The following is a 16,934-nucleotide window of genomic DNA, read 5'->3' as shown; positions in this document are numbered from 1 at the left end:
ATGCATAAAGTATTTTAAAATAAGGGCCCCTGGCTCAGTCAGTTAAGCGGCTGACTCTTGATTTCGGCTCAAGTCATGATCTCAGAGTCATGAGATTGAGCCTACAACAGGACTCTGCACTCAGTAAGGAGTTTGCTTGAGATTCTCTCTCCCTCTCCCTCTGCCGCTCCTCCTGCTTGTGGGCCTGTGCATGTGCACTCACTCGCTCTCTCTGTCTCTCAAAAAATTTTTTTAAAGGGCCTGTCATTAGAAAGCAATAATGCTTCCATCCTTAATAAAAAGGGGAAGGATAATGTCAACTTCCTCTGCTTTCTTAGACACTATTAAAATATTTTATATATATCATAAAGAATTAATTCTGGTCACTTTCTAAGTATTTTTCTGTTCCGTAATAACTTACTACTCTTTATAATCATTATGTGTTTAAGAATTGAATGTCGTATAAAAATCACTGTGACAACACAAAAATCACAAATGTGATACTACATTTTCTAACCTGTCCAACAAAGTGTCATTTTTTTTATTTTGTTTTGATAGTTTCAGAAATGTATTAGTACCTTTCCCTGTCCTCTGATTTTAGCTATTTTCTCTATAGCCATAGTTTTGTCCATTTTTCTGAAGGTACTTCAGGGTACTATTCTAGTTTAGTTACACTTCAATATAACTAGAAAATAGGCAAGGTTTTTATTAGATTCCCAAAGTTTATGTACTGGGGACACGGGTACAGTAAAAATTCACTGATTCAGATTTTATTAAGTAATTGTCATTCTGATGTGGATTAAGTGGAAGCTAACTTTTATACTACCATGTTTACCTGCAGTTCTAATGTAAAGGTGTTTGTTGGAAGTACTTAAACTCTCTGAGAAACAGACATGAAAGAGTCACTATTTACTTGCGTGTGGTGCTATTTATCTCAAACTATTCACTATTACAGGGGCCCAGCAGGCTTTTTATTGGGATGTAGTATAAGTTAGCTTCAGAGCCTATTAGAATATTTTAAAAGCTGTGTTGTAGGAAGAATCTATAAGGACGGCCCATGATTAATAACTATTTAAATTAGTCTGAAACAGTGTTTTCAAATATTTTGAAAGGTTAACTTGCAACATCACTTCCGTTAAGTAAATTAGGGTGTCGTCTTGAGAGTCTGAGTTTTCTCTGAAAAAACGTTTTGACGTTCAAATTTCTACTCTAAAAGCCAGCAAGTAGTATTTCTCCCAAAGGATGATTGCCTCTAATGTACTACCAAAGTATTCAAGATCGAATTGATGCTTTCAGGTCCTGAATCAAGAGAGATGACACAGAAAAATAGAACATGAAGTTATAGTGTTCTTCAAATTCCTCTTGATTTGGGACATGATACCACCTGATGTTTGAATTTTAAGAAGTGGTTTAATAGGGAGAAATGCAGTGTCATGATTGAGATCCCATCAAAGCGAGATCCACAGCAGCCAAAAATCACGCATGTTGGATGAGGAGCACTTCTCTCCACATCCCAGCTTTGAGTTTGTACTGTTTCTGCGCTTCGGCCAGTTGTTAACGACCAAGGGTTTGCCGCTTGTCATTGCTAGCCCAGAAGGCTCACGATGGCTGGCCCCAAGTCTGCGGCCTGTCCTTCGAGAAGCCTGCCTCTCACTAGAACAAATGACTGCAGGGCTGTGATTCCTTAAAGTACCTTTTGCAATATGTGCTTGATAAATACTCAGAACATGGTGACTGATGCATTTAAACCCTGCATCTGTTTGATTGACCCGAACCCTCCTCCCACTGTGCTTTAGCCAGGCTGTCGTGGGGGAGACTCCTCCCGCTGTCTGTCCGGGTTGGACGTGACAACACTGATGTTTTAGTGGCCGTGAGGCCCCTGGAGCGCATCGGATTGTTGTCAGGGCATCGGTGACCAACGCCGGCCCTCCTGTCTCCCTTCCCCTCGCCCCCTGCTCCCAGGGATGTGTCCTCCGAGTCCGACAGCAACATCAGGCAGATCAACCAGGAGGCCGCGCACCGGCGCTTCCGCTCACGCAGGCACATCAGCGAGGACCTGGAGCCCGAGCCTGGCGAGGGTGGAGACGGCCCAGAGGTAAGCGGTCCCCACGCACCCCTCGGCAGCCCCCCTCTGACTCCAAGGCCTGGTCCTACAGCTGATTGGTGACCATCAGGGTGTTAATTGATTCAGGATGTGCTTATGAAAGTCATGTTTGATGAATACCTGTATCTGCTCATTACCAAAGGGAAATGACCTTATTTGTAATGCTGAAAATCTTCAGATGTTTTCACTTTCTAATTTACTTTTCCTCCCAGAGCCTACCTGTACTGTAGGTAGGCAACGTGGTTGTCGTATGTCAGCAATTGAATGAGCCCTGTAACTTGTGTGGGTACCACGTACTTTTATTGAGTGGTTTTTATATCAAAAAAAGAGATTTGTTAGCAAGAAAATTGAAATTTGGATGAATTTAGAGTGGTTTAGTATTTTTCCCCTTAAATGTTTACGGTAAATTACTGTGGGGATATTATGAATTGAACGACAAATTAGCAATTACCATAACTTGCGTGCAGCCTTAACTCTGCTTACTAGAAATCCATCCTTTTTAGGCCACGTGTTCTGAAGAAGATCATTCATAAGATGTTCCAGTGTTCAAAATTGGAAAAGCAAAATTAATGATAATAAATTCACTGAAAGTTACTTAATAGCACTGTTTAATTGCAGTTTATAGCATCTCCGCTGTTTTCATGGACTCCTCAGCAGTTAGAGTAAAAGAAACTCATGAAAATCGGGAGTGAATCCCTGAGAACATTTTAACCCATATGTGGGGTAGCTAGCGCTAGAAGTGGGTCACTGCTCAGAGAGGTGGTATGATAGAGTGGTTAAGAGGACGCCTGGGGGGCTCAGTCAGTGAAGCATCTGCCTTCGGCTCATGGTCCTGGGATCCAGCCCTACATCACGCTCCCTGCTCAGTGGGGAGCCTGCTTCTCCCTCTCCCTCTGTAGCTCCCCGCCGCTCGTGCACGTGTGCGTGCTCTCGTGCGCGCGCGCTCTCTCTCTGTCTCTCTCTCTCTCAAATAAAGAAATAATAGAAATAAATAAATAAAATGGTTAAGAGTATACAGCCCTTGGAACCAGGTTTCCTTAGATCTGTTCCTGGCCCTGCCACTTCCTAGCTCTCTTCTCTCTGGCAGGTTACTCTCTGTGCCTCAGTTTCCTCATCTGTGAATTAGGATACAGTTCTTCTGTGAATTAGGGTACACCTCTTCCTCATGGTTGTGGAGAAGATTATGTGCCTAAGTGCTCAGTAAATGTTAATTCTAGTTATTATAATGGTTATTGTTGTTGGCAAGGTGACGAGAGGATCGCTCGTTCCTGCCATTTACCCCAAAGTCTCATTCCTTGTGATAGCCTTGGGAGACCATCTCCGAAGAAGTGAACATCACGGGAGACCCCCTCAGTCTGGCGCTGCCCCCACCACCATCCTCTCCAGTATCTCGGACCAGCCCTCAGGAGCTGTCTGAGGAACTGAGCAGAAGGCTTCAGATCACTCCAGACTCAAATGGGGAGCAATTTGGTTCTTTGATGGTAAGTAATAGTCGTTTGAATGAGAAGTTGAGCAAATACTTAATCACTTCTTATTGCTTTAAGAGAATCTTACATGCAAATAAAGACCAAGGTTCTCTAGCTCCCAGAGAACTCTGACAGGTTCCCTAAGTTCCTCCTTTTCTAGGAGGACAATACCAAAATTAGTCCAAGCAGGTGAGGATCTTTCTTGATTTGTAAAACACTCAAGCAAATAAGAGTCCACGACTTCTACTATTATCAGCTTTAACCCTGAATTTCTTTTCCTAGTCAAACACTCATAAATCATACCTTCATCACAAAGGTGATATTTCATGCTGAGACCTAAGAGACATTGGGCCTCTTAATTTGTACTCTCTGCACACTTTACCATCCTCATTTCACAGCTGAAGGCATGATGTGGAAGGGACCCATCCAAGACAAAGTTAGAATGGGAGATGGAATACCTCCCCTAAGGCCCAGAGTACAAGTCCTCAAGAAAGATTAGGAAGTTGTGGCACAGACCTCAGGGTAGCAATTGAACTTGGGTTCTCAACCATCAGGGAACCTCTTTCTAGAAACTTTGGATGGGGCCACCCCCCCATTGAGAAGCAGCAAAACCAGTATGAAGACCTCCATGTTTGACAACACAAAATGTGCAGAAAAATCCATAGAAAAACACCCGCTTGTATGTAAAGTTGAGAACAAACAACTGAATGTTTCTCGAAAAGTTGAACTTTCAAAATGTGTTATAGTAAATAACAGTCATTCCACTGAAAACGGCATCCTAGCAAAATAGTCATTATTAGAACCAAATCAAATATAAGTGGATGGGAGGACCACATCAAATGTAAAAGCAAGTAAATGTTCACAAAATTGTTAGTGTTTTTATTTAAAGACTCTATTGGCCCATATTGTGTGAGCTGCAGTGAGTACTCAATTAATTTGAGTTTATATTATAATTCTGTAAGGGTTTTTCAGAAAGAGAAATATCACGGAGATGAAAATTTAATTCTAAAAGGGCAGGGGAAAAAATACATGTGGGATATTTGAATTGATGAAACTGTTGCTATGGAAACAACAGAAGCAATGAAACCATATATTTAAAGCCTATAAAATGTAGTAAGTAATGCAGGAGCCATAGCAATTTTCCACCTCTAATCTACCAAGTAAAAAAAATCATAATTTTCTTTAGCATCAAGTTAGCATCTCCAGTTATTTGTGTGAAGACTTGCCTGCATTTAATTATTCCAGGTGTATGAAATACCCTTAAGATCCAAGTTGGAGGGTCAGTATTATTTTAAGATTGTGTTGAGTTTGACTCAGCTGTTAGGTAAGAATGTCTTGGAAAAAATGATACGGGACTCTTCTGCAGTTTTGCTTGTCATGGTCACTCTGTATTCAAGGGACAGTAGCTTGAACTTTTACTTAAAGAAGGAACCCTTCATCCTAACCAGTGTGGAAGGACACAGTTAGGCCCCCATCACTGTTAGAGAGTCTTTCTTTGACCTTACCCCATCTTACTGGTCATCCCAAAATACTAAAAATGAGTAAGTGCTATGTACATACTTCTCCCGTGAATGAACCTGTTGCTGATTAGACACTTGGCCTTTGTGTGTGTGACCTCCTGCTGTTCTCTGATCGGATCTGTGAGGCGGTTTTTCTAACAATAGATATTAATACAAACAAATCAGAGGAACATACACATCACACACTCGATGTTTTAGATTAGTGTCACTATTTTAATCTTTTATTCCTGTTCAGCACAACATCAGCTCCATTGAGAAGCTAAAACATAAATACCCTTCAGAAGTAGCACAAGTCTATATGTGAGTTCTCTGGACTTAGACTCCAACTGACCTTTTGTCAATAGTAATACTCAATGTCTAATAACCATATTAGTATTTTTTCCTCTATTTACCCCCGCCGGTGCATCCCACAGCAAAATACAAGACTGCTAGCTTCCTAGTTCCTTTTTTTTTTTTTTTTTTTTAAAGATTCTATTTATTTCTTCATGAGAAACCCAGAGAGGTAGAGACATAGGCAGAGGGAGAAGCAGGCTTCCCATGGGGAGCACAACCCAGAACTGGATCCCAGGACCCAGGGATCATGCCCTGAGCCAAAGGCAGATGCTCAACCACTGAGCCACCCAGGAACCCCTGGTTCCATTTTTAAAGCAATACTTGAGCGTTCCATGGGCCTCTTCAGTCCCCTTTGTTTTTTTGGCCTTGTTTTGCTGTTACTTCTTACTAAGGACCCATCAGAATCTCAATCTGCCTGAAACTCTTGAAAAATACAAGATGACTCGACTACTTGAAGGATAACTCTCCTGGTTCAGAAAAGCTGGTGTCTCGTGTACTTACCTTTTGATACCAAAGTGCACCCAGTAGGCTTGAGTGACGTATTAAGCCAGTGAACCTTGCTTCTATGCCTAGGTTTTCACAATGTTCCATGTCCTTTCCTCCCTTCAGCAAAGAGAGCCCTCCTCAAGGCTGCGGTCCTGCAGTGTCACCGACGGGGTCGCCGAGCAGGCTCATCTACCACCGGTAACCCACGCCCCCTGCCAGCCTTCGGTTGGCTCTTGTGGCTTCTATTTGAAATCATCTGGGCTGCCAAAGAAGAGTTTTTCCTGTGCAAATCCATTCTCTGTCTAAATGGGACCTTAGGATTTCCTAGCAAATTGCTCACGGAGAGTGGATTTCCAATACAAAGAGTTACCACCATAGTGTCTCTGACATGCTGTAAACTTCATTGCTTTGCTTTTCCACTCAAATTAATACCAAATTCTGATGTGCTCACCTGACCTAAGCTACTTAACTAAAAGCATGCTTTTAAGAATTCTTTTACTTTTTTAAAACTTCATTTAGCCACTAATGCTGTGCTCCAGTGAGCTGCATCTTAAGAACATGTTGACCCCCTCTAAACAGGAATAACTCTTCTGGGTTTGCAGGGAGTGGGTTTTTCCCCATCACTAATGACCTCAACTCTTAACTCACAAGTGCCTGTACCTTCTCTGTAAAGGCAGCTCTACTGACGAAAGAATTGACTATAATTTGTTCCCACCCTCCCATAACGTTCATAACCCGCAGCAAATATGGAAGAGTAAGGAGTGTTTGACAATCTAGGGCAAAAATAAGACTGAATATTCGCATTGGAAGGCAGACCAGGACTGCCTTGGGAGAGGTTTGGTGTACGCAGTAAACATTTTTTGTGAATTTACTTCCTTTGGAGGAGAAAATATTTTGTGGTTTTTAGCATGTTCAATTTGTTGTTGACCTTGGCCAATTTTTTTTATTAGTACAAATCCTTGATCATTTTGAGGGTACTAATACTTCATCATGTATGAAATTAAAGGGAAAAAAAGATTATACTTAGAGTTTTGCAATCATGGTATCTTCCTTATGGTGTACATTTTTACTTCAAAGCATATTGTTGCCTGCATTTTAGTCTTTTATGGTAACAGAACGAATTCATGAGTATGCTGGTAAACTGAGAAATCAACATGGTAGATTGAGTTGTGGCGCACACAGAATGGGCTGGTTGTTCAGGAGCTTTTGACAAGAGCATCCTTTCTGGGATAGCTTTAGTACAGGCCTCCCCAAAAACCAGAGTGATCAGCTGTGATAGCCTGAGGAGGGGATCCTCCCCAACCTGATGATTCTGTGATTTGTTTTCTTGACGAATTAATGGCACTTTCCCTCCTTTTCAAAATCGGTGTCAATTTTATCTGCCAAAGAGCTCACTTTCCTGAAAATTGATTTTCCTCCCTCTTTCCTTGTACCCTATAAAGCTGCAAACTCACTGATCACCAGTGGCCTCTTAAGTTATGAGTTTGGCAGATTTAAGAATCTGCTTAATTATTTAACAGTAGGAGCAAAACCATAGTGGTTTCCAATTTTTTTTTCAAATAAGACTTCTCACATGACTGAGATTGCAGTTCATGTGTTTTCTCGAATCACGGCTACAACCTGAGCCCTCTCTGGGTCGGAGGGCAATTGTGTCCCTCTTTTTCTTCTGGTCATCAGTGAGTGGTTGCTCAGCTTTATCTGGACAGGGTGGATTTCAGGGATTCTGATTCATGGCCCCTGCCTTACTGGCTGTTGCAGCAGCTATTCCTGATTCAATAAGCAATGGGTGATGTCCTTAAGTGCATTTCACTGATGTCCATTGTCATTCAACAGCCGAGTGTCCCAACTAGGAGAGCGCGGTCATCCACCGTCACGGGTGGTGAGGAGCCAACGGTAATGATAACCCTAATCAGACATTAATAGCAAAACTGGGTTGGTTTTAACATTTTGCAAAATAGTGAATGTAACCTTTTTACTTTTTTGGTTAAGATCAGCCTCCTTATGCTGTAGAGCTGTACACGTTGCTTAGTGTAAAGCTCTCACTTTCACATCATTCAAAGGGAGTGGGTACAATAACAGGTTTTCGTCCTATATAGTTTTATTAAGAATACTGTCAAACCTCAATAAAGAGCATTTAATTTGACCATTTAAAATCTACTTCTGGGACACCTGGGTGGCTCAATCAGTTAAGCATCCGACTCTTCATCTCAGCTCACGTCTTGATCTCAGGGTTAGGAGCTTAAGCCCTGCGTTGGGCTCCACACTGGGCATGGAGCCTACTTTAAAAATATATTTCTGCCACACTTGGTTCAGCAGCACATATACTAGAATATATTTCTACCTTTAATGTTTATACTGCTGTTAAGCTTTTATTATTTGTTAGAATGCTTGGATAAAATAATTTGGAGGAGAAGAGGGAAGCCACACAGAAACTATACTCAGTTGTGCACATGGATTCCCAGCGGTGCACACGGCCCAAATCTCTTGTCTGTTTCCTGTACCAGATTTTACATGCTGGGTTAGATTTTCTGTATCATGAGCATGAACCAGTGACCCTGCTCTGCCACAAGGGTCTCTATCCACAGGAATGAACAAGTGTTCATATAATTTGGGGAGAGAAAGGAGGGAATATAATTAAGTTTAAACGGTCTAGGAAAAAAAAATAAGTTTTTCTGAGCCAAGTATCTGTTATTCTTACTCATTGTTTTAAATAATTTTTGGTATTCATGGTTTTGGGTAACTTGAATAGGACTATGTACTCTAATTGCCTGGTTTTTGCTTGACCCCTAAAGACATGTTAGCTTTTGAGTTTATGCATCGAGCGCTGCTGTCGCTCTTTGAAGAATTTTCCTTATTGTGTCACCATTGTTAGGTTTGTTATAACTGCTTATTACTTGAGAATACCTTTAAATACACATGCAATTGCTGATTTTTATGCAGGATGTGGACTTAAAGGAATAATTTAGTCATATTGTTAGAATTTAATGCTCAGCATTGTGCACAGGAAAATCAAATTGGCAGTGTGCCAAAATGAGCCCATTGTAAGGTATTGAACGATAGTGATTTATGTGAAAATCCTGTGTTGGGGTGGCCAGGCCTCAGCCTCCAGTAGAATTAAAGAAATTCTAAATGAATTGGCATATTTCCTACTGTGTGCTAGTAAATTCTACCAGAAGTAGAGCTGCAAGGTAGACAAGATCATTTCATTAAATAATTTTAATAGAATTCAGGGCTAATGAGCATTCTCTACCATCCATTTTTGCATTTTATTGGAACCCGGGAATCTTGTCCACATTGGAGCGTTGTGATAGCTGAGGGATATTAAGTGACAGGGTAAACTGAATTATGAGAGCACTGGGCTCCATGGTGAGAGGTATTTGGCAGGACAGCGTGACCCATCCAAATGAGGTCCTGTGGCCCTACCACTGCTGTGTTCTGCCTGCCTGTGCCCTCCCCCTCGCCCAACGATGAATTAAAAACATGAGTTTGGTTTTGTTGGTTCTTAAAGACCAGATAGTAGTCATTCCTAAACGCTTTTACCTATTCTCATGCTTCCCATGTACCTGGGGATCTTTCTGCTGCAGTAAGCCAATTTATCCAATGGCTACATCAGAAACCAGACAATTTTGAAAGTATGTTTTCCAGTTCCATCTCTTATCATATTTTCCCCCTCTTTTATACCCTCTCCTGCCCCTGCCCCTACCCCACCCCTGCGTGTCAGCCCCATACTGATGTGTACCGTCTCTTGTCCTGGGGCCACCCTGGAACGTAGCCTCTCACTCCAACGCCTGTGCTTCCACAAACATGCATGGTGTGGACACACCAAAACTGGGATCTCATATACACATCACCTAGCAACCTAGTGTTTTTCACTTGTGGTCCTTCCCCTGGGACCTGTTAATAATTACGTAATACTCGGTGATGGGAATGCACCTCAATTTCTATAATTATCCCCCATCAATGAACATTCAGCTCCACCCCCACCCCCTGGGCACTACACACCATGTTGCGTTAACCATCCTGGTGTACATCTCTTTCCATGGTAGTGCTTTTATTCTTGTAGCATTAATGAACAACCCCTGATTGTCATCTGTGGAACCATGACCCTTTGGTTTAGGAATACATACTGGTTGTATACACACAAATAATACTTTGTATTTGAAAAGTGGTGTCACTTTCCAGCTGGCTAAGCAGAAGCTGTCTCTGAGATAAAAGGAGAGAGAGAGTACAATCCTTCTGGACTTTGCTGTTATATACCTAAAAATACAGAGTTAATGGTATAGTAGGGTTTGAACGAATCTTGGAGAATCTGTAATGGTACCAAACTGATTGTCATCTTTAAAAGCATATTGAAACTTTTACAGTTTGCGCATAATTGATTTATCCATCTTAATGAAATAAATGGAACCACTAGGAAGCTGTAGTTAACTGGCTATTTGGCAGTGCAGAGCACGATAGTATATTTAGATGAAAAGCTGGGAAATTGTTAAATTGAGCTGCCTAGCAGTTTGTCTCTTGATTAATTAACTTGCCTCTTGAGGTCGTATGGAATGCACACGTGAATACACACACACATAGCAGGAGAAATCTGATTTCGGCTCTAGGGCTGGATCTCTTGCACAATCTACCGGGAGAAGCTGAGTCCTGCCTCTTCCCCTGCTGTGTGTGGAGAACAGTGTTAGAGTCACAAATGCAGTTGTTGGCACAAGTTGTTATCCCTGGTCACTTAGAAATCTATAAAGAAATATTTTAATAACACCATATCCCGTAAATGGAACTAGATTGTAGGTTGCCAATTCAATTCTCAATAGAAGGCATAATGAGCGTATTAATCAAAATCCATATTCTCCTCTATACTCTTGGTTCCCAGAAACTGATTAGTCCTATTAACTGGAGCTGTGAGAGGAACCTGGACTGGAGGGTCTGCAGCTTTTGAATCTGATTCTGAGATGAACCATGCACATCATGTTCTTTTAGTTTACGATGTCTCCCCATCAACATCCTTTCCAGGGATTTTGTCACTTTAACCTTATCCTGATGGTTTCCAGAACAGAGCTCTCCGAGCACATATCTGATTTCCACTCCCAAAACCTAACTCAACCGGGAGGAGGAAAACCAACAGATTCCATGTAGCGAGCATTCCACTGAGCCCAAGCAGTTTTAGTTATCAGATAAGCAATAGTAGGTCAAGGATTGATAGCTCATGCTTTGCCAAAAATGCAAACTGACCGCTTAGGTTACAGTGTGGGTTCTGACTTAGTTCAGCAGAGTCCAGTTTTTGTAGTGCCTGGATGAAAAGTAGCCTAGAAAGAGCTCTTTGGGATTAGTGCTTCAGCCAGGGAAGGAGGCGGTAAGAGCTTGAGGCTATGGACGAGTTCATCTGTCTTCACTCACGGAAGGATCAGGCCTGCATGTCCAGGTCCGTTCCGCTCCTGTAGTGGCCTCACACCTAGATCCAGAGCCCATAGGGTCTCTCAGTCTTGGAATTCCCATTTCAGGGCCTTCGGGACTTAATCTGGAAAACCATCAAGAAAATAGTTACTGTCGTTTTAGCAGAAAGTCCTCTTACAAATAGTCTTGCAGGGCATGGTGAATGTGTTAGAAATAACCGTTGAGGCAGCTGCTCCGTGGCTCAGTTTCTCTCTGGAACGTGCTATCTAGCTTATGGGGTAGAGTATTGAGCCTCATTAACTGAAGTCCCCAAATTACATGGCAGGATGGTTAAGCGTGCTTTTTCTAGTTCTCGATCCTGCAGGAGACCAGGGGGCGCTCTGTGGCCTCCTTGCCCCAGCACAGTCTTGGTGGTGACTGTCAAAGACAGGGCGCACACAGAGGAGTTGGGCTCAGAGATTGACATCCTCGCCCTGACATCCACCTGGTCAACCACCTGGAGGCTCACAAGATCCTAATTAGGGAAGCCTGTTGCCCCAAAAGAAGTGGCTTCCTTTTGTCACCTCGTGTAAGAGATTATTCCTGAGGTGTGGCCTCTCGCTGCTTTTACATTCTCCCAGGAGCCTTGGTGGCCATAGTTGGCTTATAATTCTGAGTCCCCGCCCTGAGGGTAGGGGTAGCGCCCTTTTCTCAGTTACAGATCTTATATGCAGCGTCCACATGCCCAGCACTTCTCGGGACAGCACGGACCTCAGACGTCCGTCTCCTTGTCTTCTGAGTCACTGAAACACGCTTGCTGGTCCAGTGTTTCTCCACCCAGACCGCATTTCTCAGACTGCCCCCTACAAGCAAAAGTGTCCCAGGAATCCTTCTGCAATCTAATTTGGACTTTGCAGATCCAGTCGCCCTATACTGAACATGTCTCAAACCCACGAACTGCGTGTTCTTCTGGAATTCTGACCTCACGTTGCCCAGTGGCTTCCCGACTGGGGCCGCTGAGCTGTCCTGGTCGGTCCTCATGACCGTGTGCCCTGGCGCGAATACAGCCGTCCTAGAGAGGAGACTGTATTTTTTTTTTCCTCCCTGAAAGCTGTAGTGGAAGGGCTCTAAGCTGAGGAAGACTTTGGGAGTTAGGAGAGCATCTCTGTGGCAACTCTGTTGAGGAAAAAACTATTCAAAGCATCCCTCTCTTGGTGACATTGGACAGTTTAAAATACCTTGAAACTCTCTGTGGCTTGACAGCAAAATCTAGTAACTGAAACAGATTGTACGTTTCTCTTAGGATCATGTTAGCCACGACCCTTTATGTTTAAGACTTCAGGGTTTTACCACTGACTTAGAAGATCTTGGACCTTGTGGCTGTGTGGGGGTCATCTCACAGTAGATTGGAAGCCGTTGGAAATCAATTGCCTTTTTTCCAGACGCTAATGTTTTTGGTACAAGTAAAATTAAGTTACCTGGTCTAGTAACTCTCTGCGTGTACATTACTTTTATTAAACTGATCAAAAAGAAAATGCAGGATATTAAATAATAATGATTTCTTACACAAACAGCCATCAGTGGCCTATGCACACACCACGCCGGGCCTACCTTCAGGCTGGGAAGAAAGAAAAGATGCTAAGGGACGCACATACTATGTCAATCATAACAATCGAACCACAACTTGGACTCGACCTATCATGCAGGTACGCAGATCGTCCTACAACCTAAAATCACAGGCTGTAGAAGCCCAAACGTATGTGAGCTCGGTGCTCCCGAGGTGAATGTATTGTTCTGAAAGAACCCGTGTTTAAGATCATGTTTCTCACAGAGAAGATGGGAACTCTAAGCCTAGTATTTGCCGGAGGAAGAATTCGGTCCTCAAGCCAGTCCACCCCTAGACACGGTTTAGGGAGCCCGTCCCAGGGTGGAGCTTCTCTCCCTTGATTTCTGAGGCTGGCGTTTACGCTGGGCTAGTGATTCATTTCTATTTCCTTTGACTGTACTTCTCGATCGTTGCCCCCATTATTATGTTTAATCATTTTCCTCCACGCTTGAAATAGGCCAGCCCTCTTATTATTGCTGGCTTACGTTGTTTGGGTCCACGCTCCTCATCACTCGCACAGGAGTCCTCCTCCTGCCAAGCTAACTTGTTTTTGCCTCCGAAATAGCTCGCCGAAGACGGTGCGTCCGGATCCGCCACAAACAGTAACAACCACCTAATCGAGCCTCAGATCCGCCGGCCCCGTAGCCTCAGCTCGCCGACCGTAACCTTATCTGCCCCACTGGAGGTGAGAAGGCCTCATCGGCTCACCGGCTCACCCCCTCCCGGGACTTCTCATCTCCTTGCTCACCTTACTTGGGTTTGAGTGGTTGCAGCCCCCTGTCCCCCCCTCCCCTCTCTCTCTGATGGGTCGTGGTGTTGTCGTGCAGCCTTCCTTCATGCTTCTCTGTGCCGCCCGGCTCGCACCCGTGGACTGCCCCCCTCTGATCCCCATTCTCATTCGGCTGCCCCCGCGGCTCCTTGTGCCCGAAGGGGGCGCCCCTCTGCCGGACACTCTCCATCTCTCCTTGTGTTTCGCTCTTGACTTGCACACGAACTCTTGCCGATACCAATGCTTACGTTGCGTTTCCAAACATAGCTGTCGCTTTGATCATTTTTCTTTTCCTTTCGACGGTAGGGCCTGTCACCGTGCGGGCATATGTGTTTCTGATGCACACGCACATCTCGAAGCCATTGCGGGGCATCTGCGGGTGCCTTCTGTTTGTGTGGTGTTGTTGCCATCCCTTCGCATCACAAACGTCAGAGTTAGAGAAGCCAGAGAGCAAGTGTGTGAAGTTCTGAGCTTGACGGTGTCTCAGACCTAGCTGCGGGCCCGTTCCCTGGGTCTGCGATGCTGCTGGCTGGGAGCCGATGGGGTCTGTTCCAAACTGGGATGGGAGTGCCGGGGGGTAGCAACCTGCTGGTCCGGACGGCTGTCTCTGTTGGTACGGGTTTTGCTTTCTGTGCTCTAAAAATTGCCAACCCCTTCTTCATTAGACTGTGAGCTCATTAAGAGCAGGGGCATGTGTTTCTCCACCCTCTGTAAAATTTCCATCCGTAACGTTCAATACAGAACAATACTTGGGGTGCGCACTGAATAGCTGTCCACGGACCTTGGGTATAAGTACTTAATATTGTCATGTGTTTAACCAACCAGAAAACTTTAAAGTTAGATGGGTTGAAAAGTAGATGAATGACAGAAACGGGTTTTAGAGCTTCTCCCTTGTACCTCTTCAGAGAGCAGTGTCCCTGTGTACCCAGGTACATTTTGACCCTCCCCCCGGAATAGCAGCTGGTAAGAGTTCTAATGCTCGTTATTATTCCTTAGGGTGCCAAGGATTCGCCCATACGTCGGGCTGTGAAAGATACCCTTTCCAATCCACAGTCCCCACAGCCATCACCTTACAACTCCCCCAAACCACAACACAAAGTCACACAGAGCTTCCTGCCGCCCGGCTGGGAAATGAGGATAGCGCCCAACGGCCGGCCCTTCTTCATTGACCATAACACAAAGACTACAACGTGGGTAAGGCTGTGCTTTTATTTGGTTCCATTTTCATCATGAGGTCTGGCATTGCTTCCTGGATTTCCTAGTTCTCGGAGAGGAATTTCACTGAGCCGAAGTATGGCCCCAGGGGACCTCCTCGGCCTACATCTGGACTCTGCACATCTGGGCCGGTGGGGGGAGGGTGGCTTCTGGGCGCAGGCTCGTGGCTACCTCTGGGCTTGGTGCCAGGCTGGGTTCCTTTTCTTCATAGGACCCCTGGAAAGTTCTAGTCCTGACAGTTTACCATATTGGGAAGAAAGGTGTAGTGGCTCCCCAGGGCCAGGAATTCGATGTCCCTGCTTCATTTTCCATGATGCTGTAACTTTGTTAGGGGGTCCTAATATTTTTTTAATCATTTCTCCTCATCAGTTTCTTTTTGCATTTCTATTGACATTATCATCTTTGATTTGTCCTTGTCATCTTCACTGTTCACGTCAGATTCGTGTTTTACACTCCTGTGCTCTGTCTCATTCCTTTAATTATGGGTGGAGAGATGTACTGAGGACTTTGGTTGTACATTTAATAGCTTTTTTGTGTGTGAACATTTTGTCAAAACTGATTTTTCTGATCGTGTTGCTCCTCCATGTGGCGCTGAATCCTATAGGAGAAAGGATCTGTGTTGTATTAGTGAGCACGATGAGAGTAGTCAGAGGTGCATACGCATCTCTCTCCATGTCTGGGTCAGTTCTTCATTCCTCCAGCTAAATTAGTGGTGTCTGTCTTAGCAGAGCGTGCAGTTCTCTTTTAGAAGCCAGTGGTATGTTTCTGCTGTGTGATCTCTAGACTTATGACCAAACCAAACTCGGTATTCTTGTTTCTATTTCTGATGCTATGGGAGGTTTGCTCTTCCTGTCGCTTGTATCCCTGTCTGATTCTCTGGGTACAGAGCTTAACTCTGCCCTTCTGTCATCTGTGCTGCTTGCTCAGAACTGACGGTGTGTGAAAGCTGGTTGAGTCCGGGCAATTGTCCCTGGCCCAGCCATTTGGTCTTGGGCTAGCAGTGAACACATGCTTTGGACTCCCATTTCTAGTGAAGATACCAAGCGTGCACAGTTGACAGAACGGTAGTATTGTGTAAGAAAGAGGCCTGGACCAACGTGGCCTGGACTTGTGTGTTCCTTTAGTCCCTAACGGGCCCACCCTCTGAAATCCAGTGGATGGTGCTACAACATGTCTCCACGATGACATTCTCTGTATTTGGGGCAAGGCCATGCCTTTTATCGCAGGGCATCTAGCATCCTTGGCTCCTGCCACTGAAGGCTGACGGCCACCATTCCTCCCCAGCCCCTCACCACCATAGGGATAACCAAAAATGCCCCCCATGGCCTCACTTATTATTGAGAACCACTCTAAGAGTTCTTCCTCTTCTGAAGTAAGGGGGAATTTATCATTGAGATCCGGCAACACTCATTTAGTAAACTCATAACTACTCCTAAGGCATATACTAACGCATCGCTTTGTTGGATGCGCCTTTTCACCTGAAGATCATATTTACAGGATGGTGGGCAGGGTTAGGCAGAAAGTTAGACAGCTCTTTGGAAAATACAGTAATAAAGATTGGATTTTAGCTCCTTCCCTGCCCCACCCCCCCGAGGACTCAAAGCCTGCGGCGGTCCTGCTGGTGTTGTACTGTTGGCTCTCTAGCCCTCTGCCCGAAATGGGAGCTCCAGAAATAGGGTGAATGTCGGAGGAGATGGATTAGCGTATGGAGCCACTGTGGCTTGCCAGCATAAGCTGCGATTGGAGTCATTTGAACTAGCTTAGCAGTCAGGGCTCCTAACCTTTTCACCATCCTTCACGCCACAAGTGCAGTGTAATTACAGCTGGGCAGGTTTTATTTTAAACAGCACCAGCTTTATTTATTGCCTGCATCGTTGCTGAATGAAACCCAGTTTGAATTTCCAGTTGCCCCTTTCCACCGGGATCCTCGCTGTTGACTCATGGACTCATTTAACATTTGAGTGTGTCAAACCAATATTTTGTTGCTACTGCTGCTGCTGTGGAAAATCCTTAGGGTAACAACTGGAAATTCCACCAGTGACTACCCTTCCTCACTCATCTCAGATGTGCTGGCACAGCTGCGTCA

At 44.3% G+C, this 16,934-nt stretch overlaps 1 protein-coding gene across 12 annotated transcripts in view; it reads left to right on the top strand.

The window, feature by feature from the left end:
- The window catches only part of NEDD4L (NEDD4 like E3 ubiquitin protein ligase), a 338,487-nt gene that overhangs the window by 271,357 nt on the left and 50,196 nt on the right, over nt 1-16,934 (top strand). For 5 of the 12 annotated variants that reach the window (XM_072822120.1, XM_072822202.1, XM_072822126.1 and 2 more), the window contains 7 exons: nt 1,942-2,074; nt 3,388-3,564; nt 6,012-6,086; nt 7,722-7,781; nt 12,833-12,964; nt 13,430-13,549; nt 14,630-14,827. In XM_072822120.1, coding sequence (XP_072678221.1) covers nt 1,942-2,074; nt 3,388-3,564; nt 6,012-6,086; nt 7,722-7,781; nt 12,833-12,964; nt 13,430-13,549; nt 14,630-14,827 — 895 coding nt within the window. The remainder of the gene's footprint in view (nt 1-1,941; nt 2,075-3,387; nt 3,565-6,011; nt 6,087-7,721; nt 7,782-12,832; nt 12,965-13,429; nt 13,550-14,629; nt 14,828-16,934) is intronic. The other 7 variants (XM_072822121.1, XM_072822163.1, XM_072822130.1 and 4 more) reach the window with 6 other exon arrangements.

Source organism: Canis lupus, chromosome 1 (assembly GCF_048164855.1).
Source record: "Canis lupus baileyi chromosome 1, mCanLup2.hap1, whole genome shotgun sequence".
NCBI lineage: Eukaryota > Metazoa > Chordata > Mammalia > Carnivora > Canidae > Canis > Canis lupus.
This window is presented reverse-complemented; position numbering and strand designations above follow the sequence as displayed.